This window comes from Rhipicephalus sanguineus, chromosome 5, assembly GCF_013339695.2.
Source record: "Rhipicephalus sanguineus isolate Rsan-2018 chromosome 5, BIME_Rsan_1.4, whole genome shotgun sequence".
In the NCBI taxonomy this organism is placed as follows: Eukaryota; Metazoa; Arthropoda; class Arachnida; order Ixodida; family Ixodidae; genus Rhipicephalus; species Rhipicephalus sanguineus.
The window spans coordinates 116539346-116565295 of NC_051180.1; the positions used below are offsets into that span (position 1 = coordinate 116539346).

Below are 25950 nucleotides of genomic sequence, written 5' to 3' on the forward strand. Positions count from 1 at the left end.
CAGACCTCAAATTGTATGTCAATTGTTTCATGTGCTTGAATATTCCAACTTCAGTTGTAATATTATAAACATGCGTTCTCTGATTAAACCAAGTTTTGTGATGCTTGTATTATTTTTCCTAACACTGGAAATAGGTGATATTGCATAACCTAGATGTGTTTACTGAAGTGTACTACCATTATAAAGAACATTAAGTAAAACATGGAGGATTCCTCATGCATACAACTACAGCTGAGTGAAGAACAGCACCCAACATCCTCATAGTTCACATTCTAATCGGCACTTTGGAAAGCTCTCTTCAAGTGATCTTATAACAAATGAGTCAGTCTCCTAGACCACATTTATGAGCATGCTGTGCTGTTGAAAAACAAGTTTCCACAGCTGATAAGCAGCAACTTGCAAAGGGAGGTCAGCATCTGAAAGTTCCTCACATGCAAATGGCGATGTAGGCTTGGACATTTCAAGTCACAATTGACTGAGTGAGTAATCTGTTACAACAAGGGTATTGTCCTCAGTTAAAAAAGAACACCTAGTTCATGTTTCAGGCCAAATTACAGCTCCATTCTGATGCAAAGGCCAAATAGACGATCTTTTATGTATAGATACTGACCTGATAATGTCAAATCAGGCACCTTTTCTGCACAAAATTGAAAAGACATCAGTGTGCTAGCGTAAACACTAATTAGTAGGGATGGGCGAATATTCGGACGTTTCGAATATTTGAACGAACATTAAATTATTCAAATTCACTTCGATACGAATTTATATTATTCGAAATTTCTCGAAATGAACGAATACTATATGTGTTTGACCGCACATAACCCCCTGTAAAGGTGGTTTCACTGCAGCGTCGGAGTGCTGTACTGTGAAACCACCCTGCCAAGGAAAATCTGCACTGCCGCGAAGCCACACTTCAAGGTTAAGTGTACATATTTTTTTAATTTAACAGCGTGTTATATGGGCTTATATGCGCTAAGTATAGTAATTTTTAACTTGCAACGTATTGTACCACTTATAACTGGCACCCTACTGCTTTTCAAATTTTGATACCCCCCCATTCAAGGCTTCTTCCACTTCATTTCAAACCAAAAACGTGACATTCACTCATACCTAGTTCCAATTCTTAAAGATATTGTGCAAGGGTCATGAAGAAAATGCTCTATTTTTCTTTAATAATATGTGGTGAGTACTATTCGAACTATTCGATTCGAAATTATTCGACCAACTCACTATTCACTTTGGATTCGCTTCAAACCTCAAATTTACTATTCGCCCATACCTACTAATTAGCTGTATCCTTTACCAGCAAGCTATATTGTATGCAACCAGAAGACAAGAACATGAGCAAAAATTACTTTGCAATTTCTTTGCAACATGTGAGGCAACTCAGGATATCCATTTCTCTCACCCAGTACCAGAAAGAGCTAGTGTCATGCATACTAAAAGACTAAGCTGTTGGAAGATGTTTTGCAGACATCAGCTGCATAGTTCCACAGCGCTCTTCTTGAACTATCACTTTTATAGATACGATCACTTTTGCAAGATTCCACGTCACTCAGTAATCAATATGTTGGCATAAGGGCAAACACAGCTGACAGCATTTCTTGCATTCTTCCAAGCTCACTATCTACCACAAAGTAGCAGAAAATGCTGTTTACCCACACTCCCAACCCATCCGGTGCTGATGCACAAAATCTTTCATATTCCAGAGAGTATTCTCTGAAGCGCTTAATCGGGATGACCACTGCATGCCGCTAATGCGAACATAGAAGAAGGCATGCTCACCATATTCACAACCATACAGCTCCGCTCTGAGTGAAATGCGGTCTCTCCACCGGGTTGGGTTGATGCGAATGTATTGCGCAATGATGGGGTACTCGAACACGTTGCGCACCTCCGTGTTACCATCACTGTTTCCTCTGAAGAGCTGTCAGAAAGGAAAATTGCTCTTAATTACTTGCTCAAGACTATTCAAAAATCCACGGCAACTTGCCTTTCTTTTCTTTAAGTCCGACACTTTATGAATCATTTTTGAAAAGTTCATAAAGACGGAATGCAAACCTTATCTCTGCTCTGCCACTCGCAGTATGTTTAAGCGCGGACATGCAGTTGTCTCACATAGGCATGGAGGCAAAAGGGAGAAGTATTAACCTAGACACTGCAGAAAGATTGTTCTTACATAGGGGGCAAATTAAGAAAGCAAAAATTTAATGACTAAAAAGTGCAGAGTGCAGAGAGTCATGACATGTAGTTTTCATTGACATATGTAGGAAAACATGGCCTTCTCTCAACAATAAAAAAAAAGCCTCGTAAACAGGGTTGTTGCACTTATCACTGTTGGGCCACACTTTTGCACCCCTATAGTCAGAATTAAATCTCGAGATATAGGATAACATTTACAGGAAATCAAGTTTCATACTTATGCGATTTCTATTCTGTTGTTACATGCACTACAGGTACAGTTTCACTATGATTGAATGCCTTTTAAAATGTTCTACCACATTCAACAGCCACCGAGAGGCAAGAAACATTTAAAGGAATACTGACACAAAAATTTTGGCCTCTCGTTTTTTTGCCGCAATGTGTTGCTGGAAGCCTGTTAGTCATAGCACAGCAGACTGTCGTTTGCCACAGCATACAACAGATAATTCATCACAGGCTCCTCATTACCGACCAGTCTCAGTTTCGGTTTGAGAGAGCTCTCTAAAAACGACAAGCCACCAAATGCAACTATCACCACCTAGCCTGTGCAACGCTCGACTCTGTCAGCACACAGAACTGTGACGCACTTCCACGCGGTCCGCAGCCAAGACGGCATAAGGCAATCAAGAAGTCCTTTTGAACAGGTAACGGAAAAGCAGTGTCGCCAAACCAGGGTGTCGGAACGAAATGTTGTTCGTTTCGGTTTTAGTTTCATTCCACCGCCAAAAGTTCCGTTCCGTTTCTGTTCCACAGTTCGTAACGTTTTTTTTATGCAAAAGTTTGAAGTTAAGGTAATCATAAAAAAGCATTGGATTTGTGATGTAGTTACTTGCCTTCCTCTTAAGAAAGCGGGACAAGGGTAAAACACGTTCTCAGAGGAGCAGAAGTAGCTGTACCACGAATTCCTACCAACTAGCACAAACCAGTATACCCTTCAAAGTCATGGTATTTATTTTCTCAAAATTCAATTACGATTTTTTTAGTGGGCTCAGTGCCTTGTGCCAAGGGAGTGAGCACGATCTCAGAAGCAGCACGTCAATGAGTGTACTCTCTGATGTGCGAGACCGCTTTCCTGATAAAAATATCCCCAGGCCTGCGCGGAACGTGCAGCAAAATCACAGCGAAAACTGGCTCTTGGGGCAACTAATGCGGGGAGATTTCAACGCGAAAATTAAAATTGATACTTTGAACTCCATTTTCTCCTCTATTAATAAACCTATGATGGCGAAATTAACGACATTAGAGTTCTCAGTGCACAATTTATCGATCTAAACCAATTCATTGTTTCTCTTTAGCGTCCCTTTAAAGTCCATTCACAGATAGCTCTAACAACCTCACAACCAGGAAACTGGTGTCAAGATACAATGGACATATTCATTGAATAGTTTGGGTGTTAGCATCAAGGAAAATGGTAGAAGTCTGTGAACCTTTACAACAAAGGAAGCAAATAGCTGTTACACAAAAAGTGAAGCAATGAGATCCAAACAATTAAAGCTATGCACTTATATGACCCAATGGAGAGTTGGCTCAACATGCGCAAGATGAGGCATAAGGGTCGATTTTGTCGGTGCTTGCCAGCAACAAAAAGGATTTTTCTTTCTGGCAGCCTTAACTGGTGCTGAAATGTACCATTAACACCTATTCACTGAAAAAAAATTTGGGGGTGACAGTAGGGTGCTTACATGGCGTTTGACTCACGGCAATAGTTGTGCAATCATGGCCTTTGTTTTCCTATACTTACACACTGGTTCCTACCTCTCTTTTTGCTCCTGTGTTACCACAGGTTCAAGGCGATAAACATCCCCCTTTCTTGAACCTATGTGTCACTGCATTCCCTACGACACGAGGCCAAGTGCTCTTCTGTGGCCGAGCACACACACGCTCTAACCTAACTCAAACCTAAACTGACGATTGAACCCGCTGTGGTTGGCACTTCTACCAGTACAGCAGAAAGATTAGAAATTAATTTTTGCACAAGGTCAGGACCGAGAAGGAAATGGCAAAAGCTTACCTTTGGATTGCCTTCCCTGTCCTTGTACTCAGTAAAGTCCCCTCCATGGTCACCATAGTAGATCTTGAACTCTTGAACAAACTCGGGACTGTGCTGTTTGCCCATGGTGACAATGGATGTGATGGTCTTCTTGGACTTGAGCGAGATCAGTAAGTACTGATCAAAGTCCGAGTTTTTCGCCGTCCATGCAGAGCCGCCTGTGAAGAAACCACACAATGTCGCACGATGCGAGATAGTGTAAAGTACTGTGTCGTCTCACCTGTACTAACTAAAGCATACTTTCCTCAACAAGCTAAAATGTTTGCAAGCCTTTGGAAAATCAAGAGGATCCTATCAATCCCATTACGATTATTATACTCCTTTTCCCACTGCACCACTGGACCAAGTGACCCTCCAGTTACATTATTACAAGGACCAAATGTCTCAGAGAGGTGAATGATAAGAATGGAAGGAAACAGGGCAAGAAGAGTTGTTATGTTGAACTAAGCGACATCTTAGTGTTAACGTAGAAATGATTTAATCATTTTCAGAGTTTTGATATTTTCTATTGACAAACACAATGACGAGAGACAGTGCACACCTCCTGAAGTTTACACTGCTTAGCATCGATCACTTAAATGTGAAATAAACGAAGACGAGACTGAAACAGTAGTGTTCATTTTTTTTCCCCTGTAGTGACAGAAATGTGACTACCCAACCACAATGCAGAATGGTGAATTTCAGTAATCACACCGGTTTGTTTTCTACAGTTGTCCACTATTGACTAATTTGGCATGGAAAAAAAGAGTGAGAATGACATGCTTTCCCATACATTTACTAGTGCTTCTTCAGCTACAGTGTGTATATGTTGGCACCCTGTGCATAGAGTATAAGTTGTCCTTGCCTGCAGCAAGGTATTTGCATACCAGCCTTCAGATATATACAACCATGCTGTTTATGCACTACGTTCAACCTTGCTAGGGTTGAAGCTTGTGTCTTCTGTCCAGTCAGAATTTTGCACTGCTTTTTCCCTGTTCAGCCGTTGTAGAAGGCAAAACAATGGCTGAAAAAAGACATCTATTGTGTGTTGGCAAATTCTGTACTTCCACTTACAATCAATGACAGTGTACTGATACATTTAACTGCTACCGCTATTTAAAAGGAAGTGAAAGAGCATTTTGGCCCAAAAATTAGGCTTGTAGACCTACATGCACTGAGCACGAAATGTGAAGTGCGATCTAGTATTGCTAAGTGTATAGTGAGAAGCTCTAGTCAGTTGGCTACCAGTTCGTTTGATGCATGCTAAATATAAAAACTCAATATACATACTGAAGTGTCTGCACAAAAACACTTACTGTTGAAGTGAGCCTTAGGCTTGTAGATCTACATGCAGTGAGCACGAAATGTGAAGTGCGATCTAGTGTTGCTGAGTGTATGGTGAGAAGCCCCGTTTGATGCGTGCTAAATATAACAGCTCAATATACATACTCAAGTGGCTGCACAAAAACACTTACTGTCGAGGTGAGCCTTGTCTGCCCCCCTGTCTGCAGACAATTCGGACGATGCTGATAGCTTCCCATACAAAGCTTCGTCGCAGCCTGGAAGAGAGCAATAAAGATAACGGTATCCCATAAATAGAATGCTCATGTGACGCATACATATCTCGGTGCATGCCACAGTTACTCCTTAAAAGAACGTGTTACTGCGCTAGATTACTACTCTGCCTCAGGGCACGCAGGAAAGCGGTGCATTCCGAAGCTGTTAAGCTCGAGCCCGCGCTAGGTAACAGGTAAGTGTTTTCGACTGCGGGAGTTTCTTTAGAGGTGAGAAGTCTACGGCAATAAGTTCTACGGTTCAATGCAGGACAGAAGAGTTTGCGAACTTAGTGACGATACACGAAACAAGCATTTCCCAGTTATGGGATGCTTTGATACAGCGCGCAAAACAGAACTGCTGATGCTACAATAATCACACTGCACCTGCAGCCGATTACGAAGAGCTTACAAAGTAACGGTACGTGACAGTTCCGTTGCACCGTGACCGCGATCTAATATAGATATCGGACGGGAACTTTCGATTGCGATCGAATTCCTCCACCACGATTGGCTCTCTTACGTATCTCGCTCAAATGAGCCAATCACGAACAAGGAAATTCGATCGCAATCGAAATCGGCTTCGAAATTCTACCGTTTGACACAGGTGTATTGCGGGTCTCATAGAGGCACTTTCGACTATGACCGAGCCCCGATCGGGATAGAATTGGTCTACAGTGTTTGGCTCCATTTTGCATGTTGCGCAAACAAGCTAGCCGAGATCGAGATATCAGATCCCGATAAGGCTCTATCGAGATCAGATGTGTGCCGTGTGACATCTGTACTTGACATCGTAGATAAATAATTCCGACGTGACAGTGCACGCTAGTGCCGTTCAACGTTCCGCACAAGCGCGAAAACTGGTACAGCGCTGCAGGAGTTCACATCGGTGAGCTGAAGAATGCGACGCCCTTCCGTTGAGGTGACGCACCGCGCTTCGCGCAGGTGCCGCGAGTTTAATTTTCATGCACAAAATTGTCGAAGTGGCTAAGCAAGCATGCGGGTTCTTCACGATCGATTGCATGGGTTCGTCTATCCTAAACTACGCTCAACTAAGGTTTCAAGGTGTGAGTTATACAACGCTCTCTCGCGAGCAGACAGGTGGGTCAGGTAGTCGAAACAGGTGTTAGCCCTAAAAAGTAGCAGCATCTAGGAGCACGAAAATGTGAGAAACGTTTACCTGAGCATGTCCCGACCGCTTGTAAAACTAGCAAGAGAAGAGGGGAGTGAAGCAAGCGAGCCATTGTCACTTGTTCGGATTTGAACTACAAGTGGAACATTTTTCAGCACGGAATGTAAACACGGACTTTTGAACTCTTACGAGCTCACGCCCAACTTTTCGATGGACGCGCGGGGTTGGATGAAACATTTGAATGGAATGTCAGGTGCTGCCACCCTCTGTACCACGTGTTCAAGATGGCGGCGCCCAGCCGGTGTTATCGAAGTGGTGCTGTGGTGCCGAAGGAAGCAACGAGATGAACGAGCTCGTGTTAATGTGACCTCTGATGTTTCTCGTCTTAGTGCGATAGGTTAGGTTGTAGTGAACTAAATTGTGCGCCTTTTCGCGCTCTGCTTCTAGCCCGAGTGTCCGCGGAGGCTTCCAATGCCAACCCCGGGAATTTCGTATACTTATGTGTCAGCTGAGAGCCATAAATTGGCCGTACTTTCCGACGTTACAGTGGTGTCGCAATTCATTTTGTTGCGCCCTTCGCCCGGTCGAGAGCACCATGGCATCATTCACAGCTGCTCGAGGGTATGGGACCCGGAAGCTGCTCTGTTCAGGAAAAGAGGCGAGTGCAACTTCGCAACATACCTCACACTAGCGACGCTTTACGTTTCTCTTACAAAAGTTTTCAACTGCTTTTCCTAATGTATTTTAATTTAGTTTTTACTCCATATGCTCTAGGTGTCAGCAATGCACTTGTTGTCTTGAACCGGCCCCTAAGTGCCCAGACTACGGCGTTTTTAAAGAAAGTCTGGAATAAAGGTAATTTCCTTCACTTCGTCACTTTCTGTACGACATCACGTCATCTCACCTAGATTTTGCTATCTGACTGACACTTACCGAATGCAAAGGCCTGTAGGATCTGTCTGAACGTGCTGATTAACGTGCACAACCTAGGGCCACATTATGCAGCTGCAAGAATAGTTGAACATAGCAGACAGAGTTTCACAAGTCAAGGTGCGCTGAAATGTACACTTTCTTCTCTCTCTCTCTCTCTCTCTCTCTCTCTCAGCACCTGTGAAGATGTGTGTTGATGGAGGAGCGGACCGTTTCCGCACTGCAATGGCCACCTGCACTGAGGAGCTCGTTCCAGATTATGTCACTGGAGATTTTGACTCTGCATCAAAGGAAACACTCGAGTATTATAAATCAAAAGTAAGTGTGCATATGTTTCTGGCTTGCTTCATTTTTTTTAATTTTTTTTTTTGCATATGGCGGTGGCAGCACATAAGGACAGGGAAATGGCAGCGAAATTTTGCAAGACACTGTAACATAGAAACCACATCAAGCCATGTGAAAATGACAGTGCTTGTGTTATCTTCCACACTGAACTCAAATTGTATGTGACAAGGGAATAACAAAAGCAAGTGGACAAACAGAGCTTGTTTTCTGTTGGTCTACAAGTGGTTTAGGTTTCAGTTGAAACAGCCTCTGCCTGTTACTTGTCTCTGTGTGTCATCCTTATGGTTGCCATCTTTAATCACTAGCATCCAAATATGAAAGAAGCTGAATTTTCCCGAGCTGTGGTATCGGCATAGAGTTTTGAGAATCCCATTGACTGCCAAACAAATATCTCGATCATAAGGAACATAAATCCAGAATGTTCTTTTGAAGCAAAGGCAATGAAACTAAAGCATTCTTATTTTGGTCATGTCGTGCATTCCACATGACATGACCAAAATACTGCATACCAGTAGAGTGGTGTGAAAATTAATGCTTGTTGAAAGGCAAAGCAAGATGAAATGAGGTCGCCCGTGCACAATGTGGCTAATGGTATTTTGGAGGCCACAGGAAAACGTCGAGCTTAAAAAGCTTATGCTAAAGAGATGTCGCTGGTGTTAGTGCACTCAAGGTCTCACCATGAGTCATCAGCAACTTGATAGCACTTAACATATCAACAGGTGTCACTAACAAGAAACCTAGAAGAACCTAGCAGAAAAAAGGTGAGTCTTTCACTGAGTGACAAACTGACAACAGTGACAACGAAGTGGAAAAAAAAGATGGCACCACATGCAAGGCAGAATAGCAAGACACCACACATTATAATAGGGTGCAATGATGAAATCAAGGCTGCCATGTTTGTTACTAGCACAATAAGAAGCTGCGTGCATGAAATCACACGAAAATTATCTATATTATTTATCTCCCACTACTGCATTCCCTTTCCAGACCCAAGCAGAACTGGTTCAAGCGATCAGTACATGTATAACAGCACAACTGGATTTCAGCTAAATGTTGACCAAATCTGATCGCGGGGAAATAAACTATACAGCAACTACAGTCAGATGCAAAATAAGAAGGTATAATAAACCGAAGCAAAGCAGCCGATCGCCTCCACAGCTAAAGAAATAGTCTCCTCATGTGCTTGTTGATGTTTTCCTGATGGCAGGGTCACCTGTCGTCCGGCTTATGACCTCAGCCTAGAGTGCAGTCTCATTGGTGCAGGCTTCTGTGCATCTACCATTGAGATTGAAATGCCACTGCATACTAAATTTCTACCCGACTATATAAATCCTTAATATCATCTGTGCATTTCACAAATGAATATACTGTGAGACAGTGCACAGTAGTGTCAGCTGATTTGTTCCAATAAAAAATAGTATATGGTAATAGAGTATTCGTAGAATTTTACACAACTGAATGGTTAGTGAATGGGTGTATTGTGGTTAACCCTGGTCAAGTATACAGAAACGTTGTGTAGGTACTTGTAATAGGTTATTCTGAAGCTACTACAGTGAATTGTGTATGAACTTTATAGTCTTTAGATTATCCTGTATGTTATTATGCTTGAAGTTTTTATTTATTATTATTATTGTACACTTTCTACCAAAGTTAGTACAGTCAGAGTAGGTAGAATGAACTGCAAGTTTATGACTTCTTTCAATCTTGTCAGTCAAGTGTGGGCCTTGTGTTATGTCTCCATATTCTAAACACACTTGAAAGCCATAACCTTCTTATGTCTCTTCGTTAATTTGAATTACAAGGTGTGTAAGACTACAGTTTTACAGCCCCATTCCTTTGTTAATCATATTTACTATAGATATATTTATGCCAGTCTCAACAAAGGAAATTCTGTGTTCTGATATATTTCACAAAGTTTTTCAGCTTGAGAAATCTTAACAGATTAAGGACTTGGGGAAATGTTTTGTAAGTTTCCGTTACTTTGCACCAAATTGCGAAATTTTGAACAACATGTTTAGTTTGCCTGCAGAGTGCACTGACAGGCTGTTACATGTCGTCATCTTTACAGGGCAGTAATGTGATTCACACGCCGGATCAAGATCATACTGACTTCACCAAAGCATTGCAAGTACTTGGAAAGAACACCTGTTCAAAAGTTCCACCTGTCAAGGTGTGTACCTTCCGGTTGTTTCAGAACAGTAGGACACAGTAGTACACTGAAATGATGTCATAGTAAGTCGGTCGGCAGAGTGCAGCTTGTATTGCATCACTTTATCATGCTTACAACAATACATTACATGCACATTGGATGTACAATGGAGGAGGTCCCAAAGTGGCAGACTGACAGAGGAATTTCCTTAATAAATCTGATGCGAAGATTTATGCAGTATCATCGGTGAAGAAGCTAGAAAGAACAAAGTTTCACTATGTTATACAAGCAGTGGAGTCGCTCCACATCCTTACTTAAGCAGTCATATTTACAGCCGTCGACACCCAGTGCAATCATGAAGACTATAGTGGTGCTAGACATAAATTTTGTGGCATGTAGCTGAAGGCTCACTGTAATAGGAATTGCTAAACTATGGCTTGGATTGCATTGGCAGTGAATGCACTGCTGCAGATTGTAAGCTTGGCTAGTGATGACACCAAAATGGAGCTTCTGCACTTGTGTCATGAATTAATAATTAACTGAAACTTAAAAGCTGCCAGAAGACTGCTTCCTTATGATGAGCTTCATCAGTAGCCATCATTCACTGCTTAGACTTCAGGGTTACCATCCCTACAGGACATACTCTCTCCGGCTATTACATCAACTAACTCTTTCCATAATTGGGGCCTGAGGTCACGCACCTGAAATCTTTGTGAAATGCCGGAAGTGGCTCGAAGCAGTCTGCAGACACATTTCAAGCCTAGCTGCAGTGGCTCCTGCAGAGAAAAAGCTGCAGATCCTGCACCATAAGCAGTGATATGTGCTGGAAGGCACGAGAAAAATTAGAGCAATATCCCTGTCTGAACTGCAGTATTAAGGAATGCAGGAATACTTACTGAATGATAGTTACGAAATTATGCTGCCTACTAACCTTACCTATAGGCATTGTGCTTACATTAAGGTGGTTCTTTTAATTCCCAACCGTGATTGCAGAATGGTTTAGTTTAGAACTAGAGCTGTGCGAATAGGAAAATTTTGGGTGCGAAGCGAATTCGAATATTGAAGTGTGAGTGCGAATTGAATAAAATAGTTTTCAAATATTTCTCGAATATTTCTAGAATATTTTTTGAATACTTCAAAGCGAAATTGCAGCAGAAAAAAAAGTTGGAGAGGATTTCTAAGCATATTCTTATGAGATAGCAACATGAAAGTGTTTCTTTTCGCTAGGTTGAAGCACAATGTAGAGGCCGAATTGTATTTAAGTACATGATTTGGTGCAACAAAGTGTTGCCGACAACACTTTACACGTGGTTGGCAAAGATTCCATTTCCTCAGCCTCTCCTCCTCTTTCAACTTCTGTGGAAGCCCAGCTAATGTGGCGGACAAGGGTGTGCTCCCTTCAAGTCCGGAGTTCCAAATCTGCCTCGTAGACATCGATATATAATAACATCTGAAATTTTAGATGCAAAAAAGCTTCGGCGTCTGATTTTTCGGACTTCCTGCCCAAATTTCAGGCCCAAAGCAGCATTAATTGAGCCCCCACCTCTGCCACATCTTTCATCTAACAAGCGTTTTTCTTGAGTTAATACACTTGCGACCGTAGCAGCGCTTGAAAGGCAGCTTTGCCGCAATACGAGAGTGTAATGAGGTGAAGCATATTGAAAATCTAGGGACCACTTCCATTGGGACGTTGACTGTCTCTTGGCTAAGTTCGACTGTAACGGAGCTTGAAAGGCAGCTTTGCCGCAATACTAGAATGTAATGAGGTGAAGCATATTGAAAATCTGAAGGGGTCACTTTCAATCGGACGTTGACTGTATTTGTCTTCGGGAAGTTCGAATAGTAAAATTCCAGTGTGAATCGAATCGAATAGCAAACACTATTAGAAAAATATTCGAATATTCGCACACCCCTGTTTAGAACTAAAGGCCATGCGGTATCTTTCAAGTACATACCTGAGTATCTTACTCACCCTGAATTAATCTCCAGCCACTTCTGTCTCGTGTCGCATAGTTCAAGATGTTGAGCTTTGGCCACCGTTATTGACTGTATTTGGGGACCATTTGCAGCTGGACTGGGTGCTGGTCATCTGTGGCAGTTTTGACCGGGTGGACCACATGATGTCCATCTTCAACACGCTATACGAGAGCGACGAGTTGTTGGATGGTGCACCCGTCTGCCTTCTCTTGGAAAACTCGCTCACTTGGCTGCTCAGAGCGGTATGCCTGACACTTCGTACTCAGCTTGAAAGAATAAAGTTTGTTCAATTTAAAAAAAAAAAAAAAAAGGTGCATGGTACCACTAAGGAAAAGGTGTTGGTAGTTATGCACTGGACTGTGTTGAAGCCAAACTCAAATCGAACCAGTTTTCTTTTTTCATTTTCTACACCCTGTTAGTGTCACTGTGACTTTGCTGTGAACATAAAAACAGGTTTCAGACAGCCATGCCAGTGCACTTAAATGTGTAGCGATACGTATGATGCACCAGAGGCATGTGCCCATTGTCACACCTAACCACAGCGATAAATTCATTGTTCTGCAGGGCAAGCATCGCATCCTCACACCACCACACCTGACTGGATCATGGTGTGGTCTGATCCCGGTAGGAGCACCGTGCACCAGTGTCACCACCACTGGACTCAAGTGGAACCTGAGTAGGTTTCACGTCAACCTTCAGTGTATTGCACCATCTTGTGAAAAACATAAATCTCTACGCTTGCTGTGAAACTCTTCCGTTATGCCAGTTTCTGCCTGTGTAAGCCTAATATTCTGAAACCTGGTTACGCTGAAAATCTTGGGGGTGTCCACTCATTGCTGCGTACTATGTGGGCATGACAAAAAAAAAAAAGAAAGCAAGAAACCTGCGTTTGCAGAACTTCACTTTCTGAAACATTAGCTAGGCGCTGCTGAAAAATTATTAATGATAAAAAGTGTTAGAGAGGCTTTTAAGCATAACTGCATACTGCAGTAGTATGCTTTTCTTCCTGAAATTACAACAGCATTTCTTGTAAATGCCCTCTTTCGGCCAGTTTTTCCATTAGCGCATTGGGCAAACAGTGACACGACGATGCAGTTTCAATGTCATTATTCACAGGTGGCATGTCTCTCCAATTAATGCACTTTGAGAGTAATGTCTGGAAAAGTGATCGGTTGAAAATGCAGTCCCTTTCTGCCACTGTGCTTTTGTGTGATGCAACTGTATGCTTTGGGTAGGCTTGGCTCGGCGCATTCTTGGAGTTTTTGCCACTCAATAGTCTGTTGCAGTGAGCTTTGTCGCCATTGGCACCTCTTCGTGGCGGCCTACTGCCCCAGGTACCGCTTAGCTTAGTGATGCTACTGCTTTCTTTTTTTTTTATATGTGGAAGGCCACATTGGCTTTTAATGTTGCAAGAAAAGTGATTGCAAATATGTGGCGAGAAAGGAGCGGACGGGCCAACTTGCCCGAATGTGTTGCAAGAACAGACTAACTGTAACTCGCACAATGCATGGAAATATTTGAGTAAGTTGTTTTAATTCACAAACTAGTGAAGCCGTTCAACCCTTGGGTGGGACTCCGAGAAGACTAGTACTAGTTGTTCCCGATTCCAAAGTATTATATATCGGACAATCGTACAGAAAAGGAAAAGTAATCGTAATTAACAAAAGTGATAAATACTAGTAGTGTGGAAATTCAACATGAGGAATTTCTGATTAAACAGCACTCAAAACAGCAATTCCACCGATATGTGCCACTGTGACCTGTTACAAGATAACCTTTTTTTTCCGGATTGTTCACCACCGCAGCTGTGATTTCAACGGTGATATGGTGTGGTTCTGGGCCTAACGTATTTCGTGCCTCTCATCAAGCCCAGCTAAATGGGCTTGCAGTCGTTGAAAAATGCCTGGCTGGCGTTCTTTCGTTTTTTGTTTTACAGACCACTCGGAGATGAGCTTTGGCAAGCTGATCAGCACTTCAAATGCCTTCGATGGCTCGGAATCCGTGACTGTGGAAACCAGTGGGCCTCTCATCTGGACCATGGAGTTGCAGAGCCATTGCATCACAGACTGAAGGGTCACCTTGCACAGCAGTTGAACTTACATAGCTCACTTTGGCACTCTTTGTTTTTAATTGTACATACAAGTACTAGGAAACAACCTCTGCTAAGAGAATTTATAGATATAGTTTTTGGCATGTTATCTTTTATAACTTTGTTTTTAGCCATATTTCAAAATAAAAACGGGCAACTTTTTGTTTTATTTTCTTGTGCATCTTATTCTACATAAGACAATGTTCAAAGTGGTGCATCATTTTGTATTCTTAATCAAAAAAGCATTCACAAACGGTGATGGCTTATTGCCCAACAGGTGCACACAAAACAGGTAAATTTTTTTAGCGTTGCGTGTGCAACATGAGCATGTGCAAACACTGCCATGCTTTGTTAAATGGGTGTGCAATTAAAAAAAAAAGGATTGCTGGCTTCAGAGGCATCTGTGGCTCTTAATACGTTTGCAGAGACAGCGCTAGCAGCTATCCTGCGCAGTCACAAGAAACTCTCCCACAGCCTTGTGCGAACTCTGAACTAGAGCACTGCACGGGCCTGGCCCGCGGGCCGTCCAAAGCGTTTTCCGGCGGGCCTGGGCTGGGCTCGGGCTTGAAAGTGCGGGGCCAGGCCCGTGCTTGAAGCCGCGGGCCTGGGCCGGGCCCGGGCTTGAGGCTGCGGGCCGGGCCGGACTCGGACCCGCTCATTAAAAGGCTGTAAGTTGGGCCTTCGAGCACACGCGAACGTTATGCATTGCATGGTCTAAGGTATACTGTGCCAAGCTGAAGTGACACGTGCGAAGAGCTGGCTCTTAGTAAAGCTTAGCAGTAAAAATAGAAAAACAGTCGAAGTGCTATTTTTTTTTCACCAGTATAGATATAGATTGGCACTGTATATTTTTACTAGAGCTGTGCGAATAGCAAAATTTTGGGTGCGAAGCGAATTCGAATAATAAAGATTGAGTGCGAATCGAATCGAATAATTTCGAATAATTTTCGAATATTTCTCAAACATTTTTCGAATAATTCGAAGTGAAATTACTAGAAAAAGTTGCAGAGAATCCCTAAGTATGTTCTTGTGAGATAGCAGCATAAAAGTGTTTCTTTTCGCTAGGCTGATGAAGTGCTGGTGGCGTCATATTTCATAGTTGTCTTTCTTATCAAGAGTGAGGCAATGTAGAGGCCGAATTGTATTTATGTACATGATTTGGTGCAACCAAAGTGTTGCCGACAACACTTTACACGTGATAGGCAGAGATGCCATTTCCTCAGCCTCTCCTCCTCTTTCAACTTCTGTGGAAGCCCAACTGATGTGGCGACAAGGGTGTGCTACCTTCAAGTCCGGAGTTCCAAATCTGCCTCGTAGACGTCGATATATAAGAACATCTGAAATTTTGGATGCTAAAAAGCTTCGGCGTCCGAGTTTTCGGACTTACTGCCCAAATATCAGGTCCAAAACAGCATTAAATGAGCCCCCAACTCTGCCACATCTTTCATCTCTATATTGGAACCAGCATTTTCTTGAGTTAATACATTTGCGACCGTAGCGGAGCTTGAAAGGCAGCTTTGCTGCAATACGGGGGTGTGATGAGATGAAGCATATTGAAAATTTAGGGACCACTTCCAAACTGATGTTGACTGTCTCTTGGCTAAGTTCGACCGTAACGGACCTTGAAAGGCAGCTTTGCCGCAATACGGAGGTGTGAGGAGGTGAAGCATATTGAAAATCTAAAGACCACTTCCAATCAGACGTTGACTGTCTTTTGCCTAAGTTCGACCGTAACGGAGCTTGAAAGGCAGCTTTGCCGCAATACGAGAGTGTAATGAGGTGAAGCATATTGAAAATCTGAAGGGGTCACTTTTAACCGGACGTTGACTGCATTTGTTTTTGGGAAGTTCGAATAGTAAAATTTCAGTGCGAATCGAATCGAATAGCAAAGACTATTCGAAAAATATTCGAAATTTCGAATATTCGCACACCTCTAATTTTTACTAATGTTTCATCTGCTGGACCGGACTTTGTCAAAGTAACAAGTACATCGTGGTAAGTTTTCTTATAAACACGCCAGATCATGTATATATATATATATATATATATATATATATATATATATATATTAACAGCACTAACAATGGGCCAGATCACGGTTGTTCCCATGGGAGGAATAAAGATTTCGGTCTTTTATTCAAGGTTGATACATACGGTACATTTCATTTATATTCCTTGGTATTACGTGCCAAAACTACGATATGATTACGAGGCACGTCGTAGTGGCACCGGATCAATTTCGACCACCTCGAGTTCTCTAACGTGCACCTAAAGATAAGTATATACACGGGTGTTCTTGCATTTCGCCCCCATCACATTGCAGCCGCCGTGGCTGCGGGAATCGCACCCGCGTCCTAGGACTTAACAGTGAAACAGCTTAACCGCTGAGCTACCACCGCAGGCAAAGCAACAATTCGATGCATGTACACACCAGATTTTCCGTCCGATCGCCCGCTACAAAGCGCACGGCATCATTAATAATCATCATCAACAACTAATATCCTCTAGCGGGCCCGGGTCGGGCCTGGTCGTGAACAAGCGCACCCTGAATTAGTTTAGTAATGAACGCCCGGGCCGGGCCCGGGCTGGGCTCTGGCTTCATAAAGCTGCGCCCGGGCCGTAAAATCCGGCCCGTGCAGTGCTCTACTCTGAACTGTATGCATTGACAACAACAAATACGATAACATGACAGCACTATGACATGCGCACCAGGACATAACAAAACTGATGGAGCAAAACCGTGTTTCAAGTTTATGATCACTGCCACAAAAATATTGCTTACGGTATTCATATCCTATGCTAATATGCTAAGCATGGATCTTGACATACCTTGTAAAAACATTGTAGGCATACTTGGCAAAGCTTTGTTTCAAGCTCTTGAAGTACGTCGCCACCTTTCCAGAAATTTTTTACATTTTGACCCCAAGTAGATTGCCTTTTTGTCTGCCTTCAGAAGGGCAGTTTTAATACACCTGTCAATGTGTTATTTAGAAAACCTAATTAAAATGCTACCAAAGTTACTCTAGATGTGCCCATCACATCAGCAGTATTAACTACAGATCCTACCACAAGCAAAGAAAATGACTTGGCAGCACTTTGGGTGTAATTATAGGCTGTGCAATGATCTAGGATCTTTGTGCTATTATCAATATTAAGTATCTTACAGCCCAAAAATAAAAGATTGTCTTCTCAGGGGGTTGCATTTCAATTAAAATCTTTAACATGAAAAGTTGAGGAACATGATGATGTGATCAGTGACCAAGTCAAGGTGGAACATGTTTCGGGACCCATACGGTTTCCTTGATCACACACTGAAAAGTTATCGTCTTGAGTTTTTCTTGTTCATTGCACAGCTTAACGTCTAAGAAAGAAGCATAGAAAATTTAATTGGACAATATTGGTTTATTTAAAAGTTCCAAGCTTCTGCACAATGAGAAATGCCTGATGATTAAGTTCAGAAAAGAGGATATTGTCGGTTTGAGGGCAGTTATGAAAAAGACCACAACTTTTGATAAGAACCGGATACCAGAGGCATAGCCAAAGGGGGGGGGGTGTTGGCGGGGTAGTAGTATATTTTATGGTGCAAGGCCCAGTGATGGCCAAAGAGCGCCAAGAAATTGTGAGGTGTAATAAATGGTGCGGTCAATGACAATGGATAGCTGTACATGTCATATAGCGTGCTAAAAATGCGTGTGCTAACTAGCATAAAATATATATACGTAAGTGCTAAAACTGGCAATTGTTAGCGCAACATACAATGAACTTGACAGATGTGGTGCAAGCAGATGATATAAATGCTTAATAAAGCAGCATTGCTGCCTCACCAGTGCCCTTGGACAAACAGGCCAACCGCATCTGACGCTGCTCATGCCCTGTTAACATGCACGGTGGCTCATGGGTATAGTATTTTGGCCCACAAGGTTGCTGAACCATTTACAAGGCTGTCTGGTTCACAGTAATCTTTAGTGGTCTAATAATATTTACCTGCGGAGTAGTGGCATCACCGAGCTGACCGCTTCGGAACTATCACCATCTTGATACCAACAGATATCGCCATAGGTCAGCAAACACTCATGAGCGGACTCACTCAGACCGAGTTCGAGTGGACCTGAATGAATGGAATTCTGGTGTGCAAGAGTCCAAGTGAGCTCTTAGACTTTTTTTTAGCAGTTAGTTGCACTGGCCTAACCGAGCCAGTTTCGCCGTGCTGCGCATGTGCGAGGATCAGTGATTTCACGCACCGGCGGATGGCGAGTCCCTGCGCACTCCACCGCCGCCGCCGCCGGTCTTCGCTTTCCAGAGGACATCGTAGCCTTGGCAGACGTATTGGCGTCGGCGCTCGATAGCGCCTCTGACTGGCGTTTGCCAGTGTGGTATAGCCATGGAGAAGGAGAGCACAAATGCTGATAAACGGTGCAGAAGAGCGGAGAGGCTTAACTCATCGGATCCCGAAGTAGCTGCCTGGCAAAATAAATATACATGTGCCACATAATACGTATACCGTGTGTGTGTCATTGGAGCAGCAGTGAGCATGATAATCAAGCTACTTCTAGACAATCAGGAAAGCTAAGAATAATTAGCTGAACCTTTGCTAACTCTACGTTATCCTGGCACAGCCGAGCTAAGCCACTGCAACATTTTTTGTGAACAGATGAGTGAATTCCGATTATTTAGTCGACCATCAGCCAGAGTTTTGCCAAAAATGATCACTCATAATCTGTTCATGGGCACACTCTTGGTGCACAAGCCTGTGCAGTCACTGTTAATTTTTTAATTGTTGCAGCTTTACGTCCCAAAACAATGTCACGTTGTCGCGATGACAAGGAAGATGGCACTTGGGCTATGAAATATGAAACTCTTTATTGGATGAACTTGTGCCCAGGAAACGACAAGTCAACGTACAAACATACGCGCTGTACACTGGTAGCAGCAAACAGAGCGTGGGCCATCAGTAATCTGATCTGCAGTAAGGTGAGTCTGCATTTATATGTGACATCAAAGATTCCAGCCTTATCATCGATGGTGGAATTAGTCCCCAAATAAACTGTACTGTTCGCGCGCACTCAAGCTTATCAGAGCAATCTAAAATAATCTGGAATGTTTTACATTCCTGTGCAGTGCACGCAAGGCAGTGGTTACACGTGTAATGGGTCAGTTACATGAAAATAGAAAAAGAAGCATGTGTGGCAATATTACTACGAGAGATGCTGCAGTGGAGGGCTCTGGAAATTTTGACCCCCTGGGGTTCTTTAACGTGCACTAAATCTAAACACACAGGTGTCTAGCATTTTGCCTCCATCGAAATGCAGCTGCTGCAGCCGGGATTTGATCCTGCGACCTGCAGGTCAGCAGTCAAGCACCATAACCACCAGACCACCGCAGCGGGTTGCACAGTCACTATGGAACAATGCTGCAGACATCTTCCTTACCACCTCTGTCTGCCACGCAAAAGCTCTCGTGCCGCCTTGTCGAACGTGCAACGAGTTGTGCTTTCAGTGACTTCTATGGGTATGGCACGCTTGGCGCACGGGAATACAAACCTTCAAGTAGAATTGTTTAATGTTCGGTCACAGGCACAAGTCGGGACACTCACGACTACGTCCACCATACTCATTTAAAAGGTGCAAGTACGAGGTGACATGAGTATTAACACGAGCAACGCGATGCCACTTTTGTTCCTACTCGCGTCCACTCGGCAAGAGTTAGTAACCTTTATTCAGTCAGCGACAGTCACTGCCATTTTTATTGACGAGCTCAACGGCTCGTTTTTCTAATACTGTCAGTTATGATGGTTTTTCCGAGCATAGGCCGGCAAACTCTCTTCAATAGACTCGCTCAGACTCGGACCAACCCACGAGTCTCATGTCCGGGAGAGCAAAATTTTAGTGAATCCGACTATATTTATAACGTGTATTTTTCATGTGGCTGGATGGCTGCTTTGCAAGTATGCTGGAGATGAAAAGAGTATCCTGTAGACAGTTCTCGTATAAGTCCAAGTTTCATAAATTTGACAAACATCCCTGAAGAATTAATATATATTCAGTTTGTGCAAGACATATGGTGAAACTAAATTTTATATGAAGTATATGAAGAGAACTGGTACCTTAACGGAATATACTACATGTATCTACAGTCATACACTCTCCTAAGGATTCACCAACATTCTTGTCATGGTGCACGGTAACTGGCTAAAACTTCTTAGATGGCTTCATACAATGCATAGTAACTGGATGTCGTACAACAGAACCTGCAAGACCTAGTAAACTACAGATTTGTCAGCTGCAAGATATACTTCGAAAGAGGTGTGTAAATTATGCAACACACCAACCCCTTATCCGGCTACTTAAATCATACTTCTGAAGAATGTAATCTCTTGTGGCATGTAAGGACGTCTCTCAATCAGGCAGGGTACAGCAGCATAAATGAACAACTCTCCACTGAATGCTTTCCCCGGTGTCTACGGGAAATACCCACACAGAATATCACAAAACGCGAGTTTCCAGATTATACTTTATTTGATACTATACATTAACAATTACAACAAATATCATCACAGCGAGAGTTTCCAGATTATACTTTATTTGATACCACACGTTAACAATTACAACGAATACTGATCTAACGTTGCATGGAAGATTACGTATATTAACATAGGAATAGCAAATTACCACGAACGACAGCAATGCATTTGTGCAAGCTTTTCTAATGGTACGTGTCTCTTTCTAATAATTGGCATATTCTTGACTAGCATATTCTCAAGACAACGTCTAGTCTTCTGCACCAGAAGTCTCCAAGATGGTGTCGAATGAAAATGGCACAAACATGTACCCTTCTCCCTTGTAAAACTTGCTTTGGAATTCCACCCTGGAAGTAAACGAATGATGTTGAACAGCTTTAGTATGACAGCATTTTGGCCATTTGCTTAGGACATGCGCAGAACAGCTACAGCCCACCACAATGAAGTCTTCAGGGAGGACGTGATCATAGAACTTAACTGAAAAGCGCCTTACTTGACATGGCCATCTCCTTCGAAATGGGAAAGTGGCAGAGGCTGACTGTTTTGACCTTTGTGGTGTGCGTAAATATTTAAATGCCGTACTTTCCCGCTTATAACCCGCACAACTTATTTTTTTCATCACGGCAGTGCTTCACAGCTATGCAAGGAAGCTAGCTTCATGGCAATACACGGGCATCATTTTCAGAAACTTTTCCGCGAATCACGGTTCCGGGTGCGCGTTATAGGCAAGAATGCACTTTAAGCTACATTTTAAAAACTTGGCATCTAAAGTTTGCTTAACTGCAAGCACAGTTTGTCAAAGCACGATAACTGGGAGAAACGACGGTGCTGCAGCAACATTGGGTGCTCCTCTCAGACTTGACTGCATCAAAATCGATAAACTTTCACCAATACTTCCTCTTGGAAGAGAAGTGAGACCAAGCGAATGTTCACATTCCTTTTCACAAATTTAACGGGCAAATTGGGATTCATGTAGGTGTTTGGGTGCGGCCATACCATATTAGCTAGCAAGCCAGACAGAGCCCAGAAGGCCAGTATTTCAGTCTGAAACAAGGCACTCAATACCACCTATGGCAAACCCAAAAGACAGCACATGCATGCATAACCCACGAATTTGTTTATTGCATAGAGCACATAGAAACTTCGGTTCCGTTTGTAACATTTGCCAAAAGCTTTGCAAGCTTACTCCGCAAAGAGGGCAGTTCAGACAAGATTTGCTGTCCAAGTCACTCATACTAATGCCTAATGTTGAAACTAAGGTAAAATTTATTGCTATCAACAGACTGCAATGATACGTTGTTGCAAGTTCATCAGTCTGTGTAAGGCTCTGAATGCACATATGTATTCAATCTCTAAAGCATGGCTGCTTACTTTATGCAAAACCTCAAACATTGCTTAAATCTACAGTAATGCTTTTGTGTGAAAGCACTGTGCAAATTCTTAAGACCATTATCGAATATGCAAGCCTGGCAATAGTTTATTCTCTTACCAGCAGCCTTTAAGCCACACCCAGAAGCCTACATGCATACAGTAGTGAACAATATAGAAGGGAACACTGAAGTAACGTTCAAGTGGCCGTAGAAGCTAAGTGCAGTGGTCAATCACAAAAGTGTTTGTAGCATTAAATGCTCAAGCAAAAGGATGCCTCTCACAGATCAGTAAGTCACATTCTTATCTGCACATCACCAGTAGTCACATTAAACATGAACTGTGTGTTCCCTTTCATACTGCTCACAACTGTAAATGGTTGTTAGTGGATAAGAAGTAAATCCTGACATGTAGCCTCCAAGATTTTCAGCACGCTGCTTAATAGTATCGTAATTCATGCATGGCTCAAAATGGAGTTTCTTAATGTTTCGGGTCGTGCATCACTTCTGCCAAGTGCTAATGGCTTCTTTTGTGGGTGTTTTGGAATCAACATGGCATTTGTGCAGGCTGTCACAGACACACGTACTCATATAACAGAAGCTGGTCTGTTATAACACCACCTAAAAATAGGCTTTCTTTCTGTGTGTGTGAAAATTTTTCTGAAGTTGGCCCTTACGAAACTTGACAGAGTGCCTACACCACTTGCTAGTGACTCAAAAGGTCTATTCATTCTCTAGAGCTGTGGTAGCTACAGAGAGATGAAAAATTCATGGACATAGGGTGTTGCTGGAGCCGAAGTTTCGACAAGCGGACTTATCTTTTTCAAGGCTGCAACTTCAAGGTAGCTACAAAGCGAGACAGGCGTGAAAGCACGAAACGCACCCCTACAAACGCAAGTTGTATCAAAGATGAAATGAAGAGGCATACCAGTGCAGACGCAGGGCGTGCAGGAAGGCCGACAGCCCTTCCATGATCAGCAGCACGGCCACGGTGAGGAATGCCCAGGCGGCAAACGTGAAGTACATCAGGAAGCCCCCGACCACACTGATGGGCATCAGGCCGTTCTTCAGCACCATGGTCCACAGCACCTCCGACAGCTCTGCACAATGTAGGAGCCACAAATGTCAGCTATGGGCCAACAATAATTAGAACTAACAGACAAGAAAGCCAAGGAGAGCATGTGGGATGTTATTTGCAGTAATTATGATGTAAATGTGAAGAAAAAGCAGGCAGAAAAAGACGTACCACACTCGCCATCATGGGTACTAGAGGTGCTAACACTCCTAGGATTAAATGCACATACACTCAAACTTCATTATAACAAAGTCACATCTGCCACGAAAATAATTTCGTTATATCCGAAAATTCGTTATAAACGTTTATTTGTAACACTGAAGCTATGACAAGACTATTCTTCATTTACTTCGTTATAACCGATAATTCGTTATATCCATGTTCGTTATATAGAGGTTTGAGTGTATATACCCCATAAAAGGGACGGGAGGATGACTGCCGCCGTAGCTCAATGGTAAGGCATTGGACGTGTTATACTACAAAGGTCGCAGGTTCGGTCCCTGCCGGCAGCAAGTGATCTTTTCATCCACTTTACTGTCTTCACATTTACATCATAATTACTACAGGTAACATGCCCTATGCTTTCCTCGCCTTTCTTGTCTGTTAGTTCTAATTAATGATGTATTTAGCAAAGAAAATCGAGCCCTTAAAGTCCCCCTTTAGCTATGGGCCATGCAGCAGCTGTTACTATGCAGCCACACTACTGAAAGGCAACCTTCCATATGCACTGAAAACTGTGAAGGTTCCAAATACCCTACTACATTAGCGTCACATTCGAAATTAAAGCACAAGTATATTAAAAAGGGGGACATGGGTTGTGGAGATAGTTCCTGTATTTTACGGCCAAACCCGATACAACTAGATAGACTTGCATGAATACAGCGCAGACCACTTATAACGTAACCGCATATAGTGCAGGACCGGTTATAATGCGGTCTTTTTTGACTCCTGTTTACCCTCCCATAGAACCGCATGTACAGTGAAACCTCGGTGATACAAATCTCACGGGACCACGAAAAATATTCGTATCATCGAAAATTCGTATCACCAGAAAGCATAGAAAATTAGCATGCGACAAAAGAAAGCTGGCGTACATCTTCATTTATTGTTTGTCAGGGCTACGGCAACGTCAGGAAGAATCTCGAATGATTGTCAGTTAAGTTTTTAGATGTCGGCAATCATACCAGCACTCGTGAATATACGGCCCGTACGCGCGCATTTAATTAATGAAACAGGTGCGTTGTGACCCGCGACACTCGGAGGCCACACGTGACGCATCTCTGAAGGTTTATTCTGAAAAGTGTTTTTCTTACACCATGATTCTGACGATTTGGCAGTGCGGCACGCATACCCACGCTTGCGTTTCCGCGCTCGTACGTGCTTGGCGCGTCTTCCGCGACAGCGCGGACAGCACCTCTTAGAGCCTGGGTGGTAGCGAACGTTCGTATCAAACGTCGCTGGGTGAAAATTGGTTCGCGACAACCGTACTCCATTACATTGAGGCCAATGGGCCTTGGCCGGGACCAACGAAATATTCGTATCACCCGGAAATTCGTATGAGCTGTGATCGTATCACCAAGGTTTCACTGTATACGCATACCACTTATTGTGCAGTCCCCCAAGATAAAATACCGTTTATAATGTGATTGCGGGAAAATATTTCTGACAAACGCGGTAGCGAGTGCGGTTCTCAAAGGAGGTACGCCACTGGGGAGGGAGCGACGAGGTCGTTACGAAGGGCGAGGGCACGCACAGTGAACGAACGAGGGGCGGAGGGAGGAAAAAGACCGTGGCATCGCTGTGCGGGCTCGCCGAGTGGGGAAGAATGGTGGTTGCCTAGGTGACTGAGTAGCCTTTGCACTGGCGGCGGCAAGGTTCCGCGGCCGCTTGCCGGCAGCGCGTTCCGCGTGGAACGTATGATCGCGTCCTCATCATGTGCGCTTTAAAGTAAGTTTCCTGTCGGGAAAAGCGTCGTCGTTATCACACTTGCTACAGATATCGCGTTTGCTACCTCGTCTGCAAATTGAAAAGTTTTGCGGCTTCATGACACGAGCTTTCACCTTTTCTGCCAGTGCACGGACTTAAACGAGCTTGGCGGCTTTTGTCGCCGTTGATCTCCTGGCCGCGAACTCAAACTTCGTATCACGCGCTGTTCTTGGGTTAGTGCTTGAGTGCGATCTTTTCGACGTCCGACCTTCATGTTGTCTTGGACAAACTTCCCGCGACAACATGCTAAACTGCAGGCTAGGCCTAATCAGCGTTGGTTGCTTTTCGGTAGCGGTCGCGGGCGGTAAAAGTTGCGGTTTGGTGCGGAATTAACGAAACTTTTTGCGATGGCTGCACTTGAAGGGAAGGGAATCATATCGTTAATGAAAACGAGGGCATGGTTGGCACATGCAACTCTCGAATGGTGGTTCCGGATTCGATTGCAATGTCTTGGACATCGCGTGCGCGCCCGTGAAATCAAACGATCAGTACCGCGCTCAGCACGTGAAATTTCGGTCGCGATTCGACATGGTTTCTGTGTAATGTGCATACCTCGAGGTGGCCTGAAATGTAGTCGGCGAATTTCCACGATGGCACTT

General features: G+C 43.3%; 3 protein-coding genes across 12 annotated transcripts in view; 1 reads left to right on the forward strand and 2 right to left on the reverse strand.

Moving 5' to 3' along the window:
* The window catches only part of LOC119394176 (neurexin-4), a 96553-nt gene extending 89408 nt beyond the window's left edge, over positions 1 to 7145 (reverse strand). For all 7 annotated transcript variants that reach the window (XR_007416075.1, XR_007416076.1, XR_007416078.1 and 4 more), the window contains exons 1-4: positions 6965 to 7145; positions 5707 to 5790; positions 4214 to 4410; positions 1786 to 1927 (exon numbers count right to left, since the gene is read on the reverse strand). Coding sequence is in view for 3 of the 7 variants with exons in the window: in XM_037661433.2 (XP_037517361.1) it covers positions 1786 to 1927; positions 4214 to 4410; positions 5707 to 5790; positions 6965 to 7028 (487 nt within the window). In the remaining 4 variants the exon portion in view is untranslated. The remainder of the gene's footprint in view (positions 1 to 1785; positions 1928 to 4213; positions 4411 to 5706; positions 5791 to 6964) is intronic.
* A 119-nt stretch (positions 7146 to 7264) lies between these two features.
* Positions 7265 to 14575, forward strand: LOC119394182 (thiamin pyrophosphokinase 1). Of its 2 annotated transcripts, none has more exons than XM_049415680.1 (7): positions 7265 to 7578; positions 7698 to 7771; positions 8022 to 8164; positions 10260 to 10361; positions 12410 to 12559; positions 12882 to 12993; positions 14254 to 14575. In XM_049415680.1, exons 1-7 carry the CDS (start codon positions 7388 to 7390, stop codon positions 14385 to 14387), a joined length of 906 nt encoding a protein of 301 aa, XP_049271637.1. In that variant the 5' UTR covers positions 7265 to 7387; the 3' UTR covers positions 14388 to 14575. The 2 variants fall into 2 exon arrangements, with proteins under 2 accessions (XP_049271637.1, XP_037517372.2); XM_037661444.2 differs by having other exon boundaries at positions 7269 to 7574; positions 7691 to 7771.
* A 6389-nt stretch (positions 14576 to 20964) lies between these two features.
* The window catches only part of LOC119394178 (V-type proton ATPase 116 kDa subunit a 1), a 53503-nt gene continuing 48517 nt past the window's right edge, over positions 20965 to 25950 (reverse strand). For all 3 annotated transcript variants that reach the window (XM_037661440.2, XM_037661438.2, XM_037661439.2), the window contains exons 18-19: positions 23219 to 23390; positions 20965 to 21270 (exon numbers count right to left, since the gene is read on the reverse strand). In XM_037661440.2, coding sequence (XP_037517368.1) covers positions 21174 to 21270; positions 23219 to 23390 — 269 coding nt within the window. In that variant the 3' untranslated portion in view covers positions 20965 to 21173. The remainder of the gene's footprint in view (positions 21271 to 23218; positions 23391 to 25950) is intronic.

Excerpts from the sequence above, each read along its gene's own strand:
- LOC119394182 (XM_037661444.2), top strand. The coding sequence starts at position 7,388 with ATGCCAACCCCGGGAATTTCGTATACTTATGTGTCAGCTGAGAGCCAT. Across the intron at positions 8,165-10,259 it reads TCGAGTATTATAAATCAAAA|GGCAGTAATGTGATTCACAC; the intron begins GTAAGTGTGCAT and ends TCATCTTTACAG. Across the intron at positions 12,994-14,253 it reads TGGACTCAAGTGGAACCTGA|ACCACTCGGAGATGAGCTTT; the intron begins GTAGGTTTCACG and ends TTTGTTTTACAG.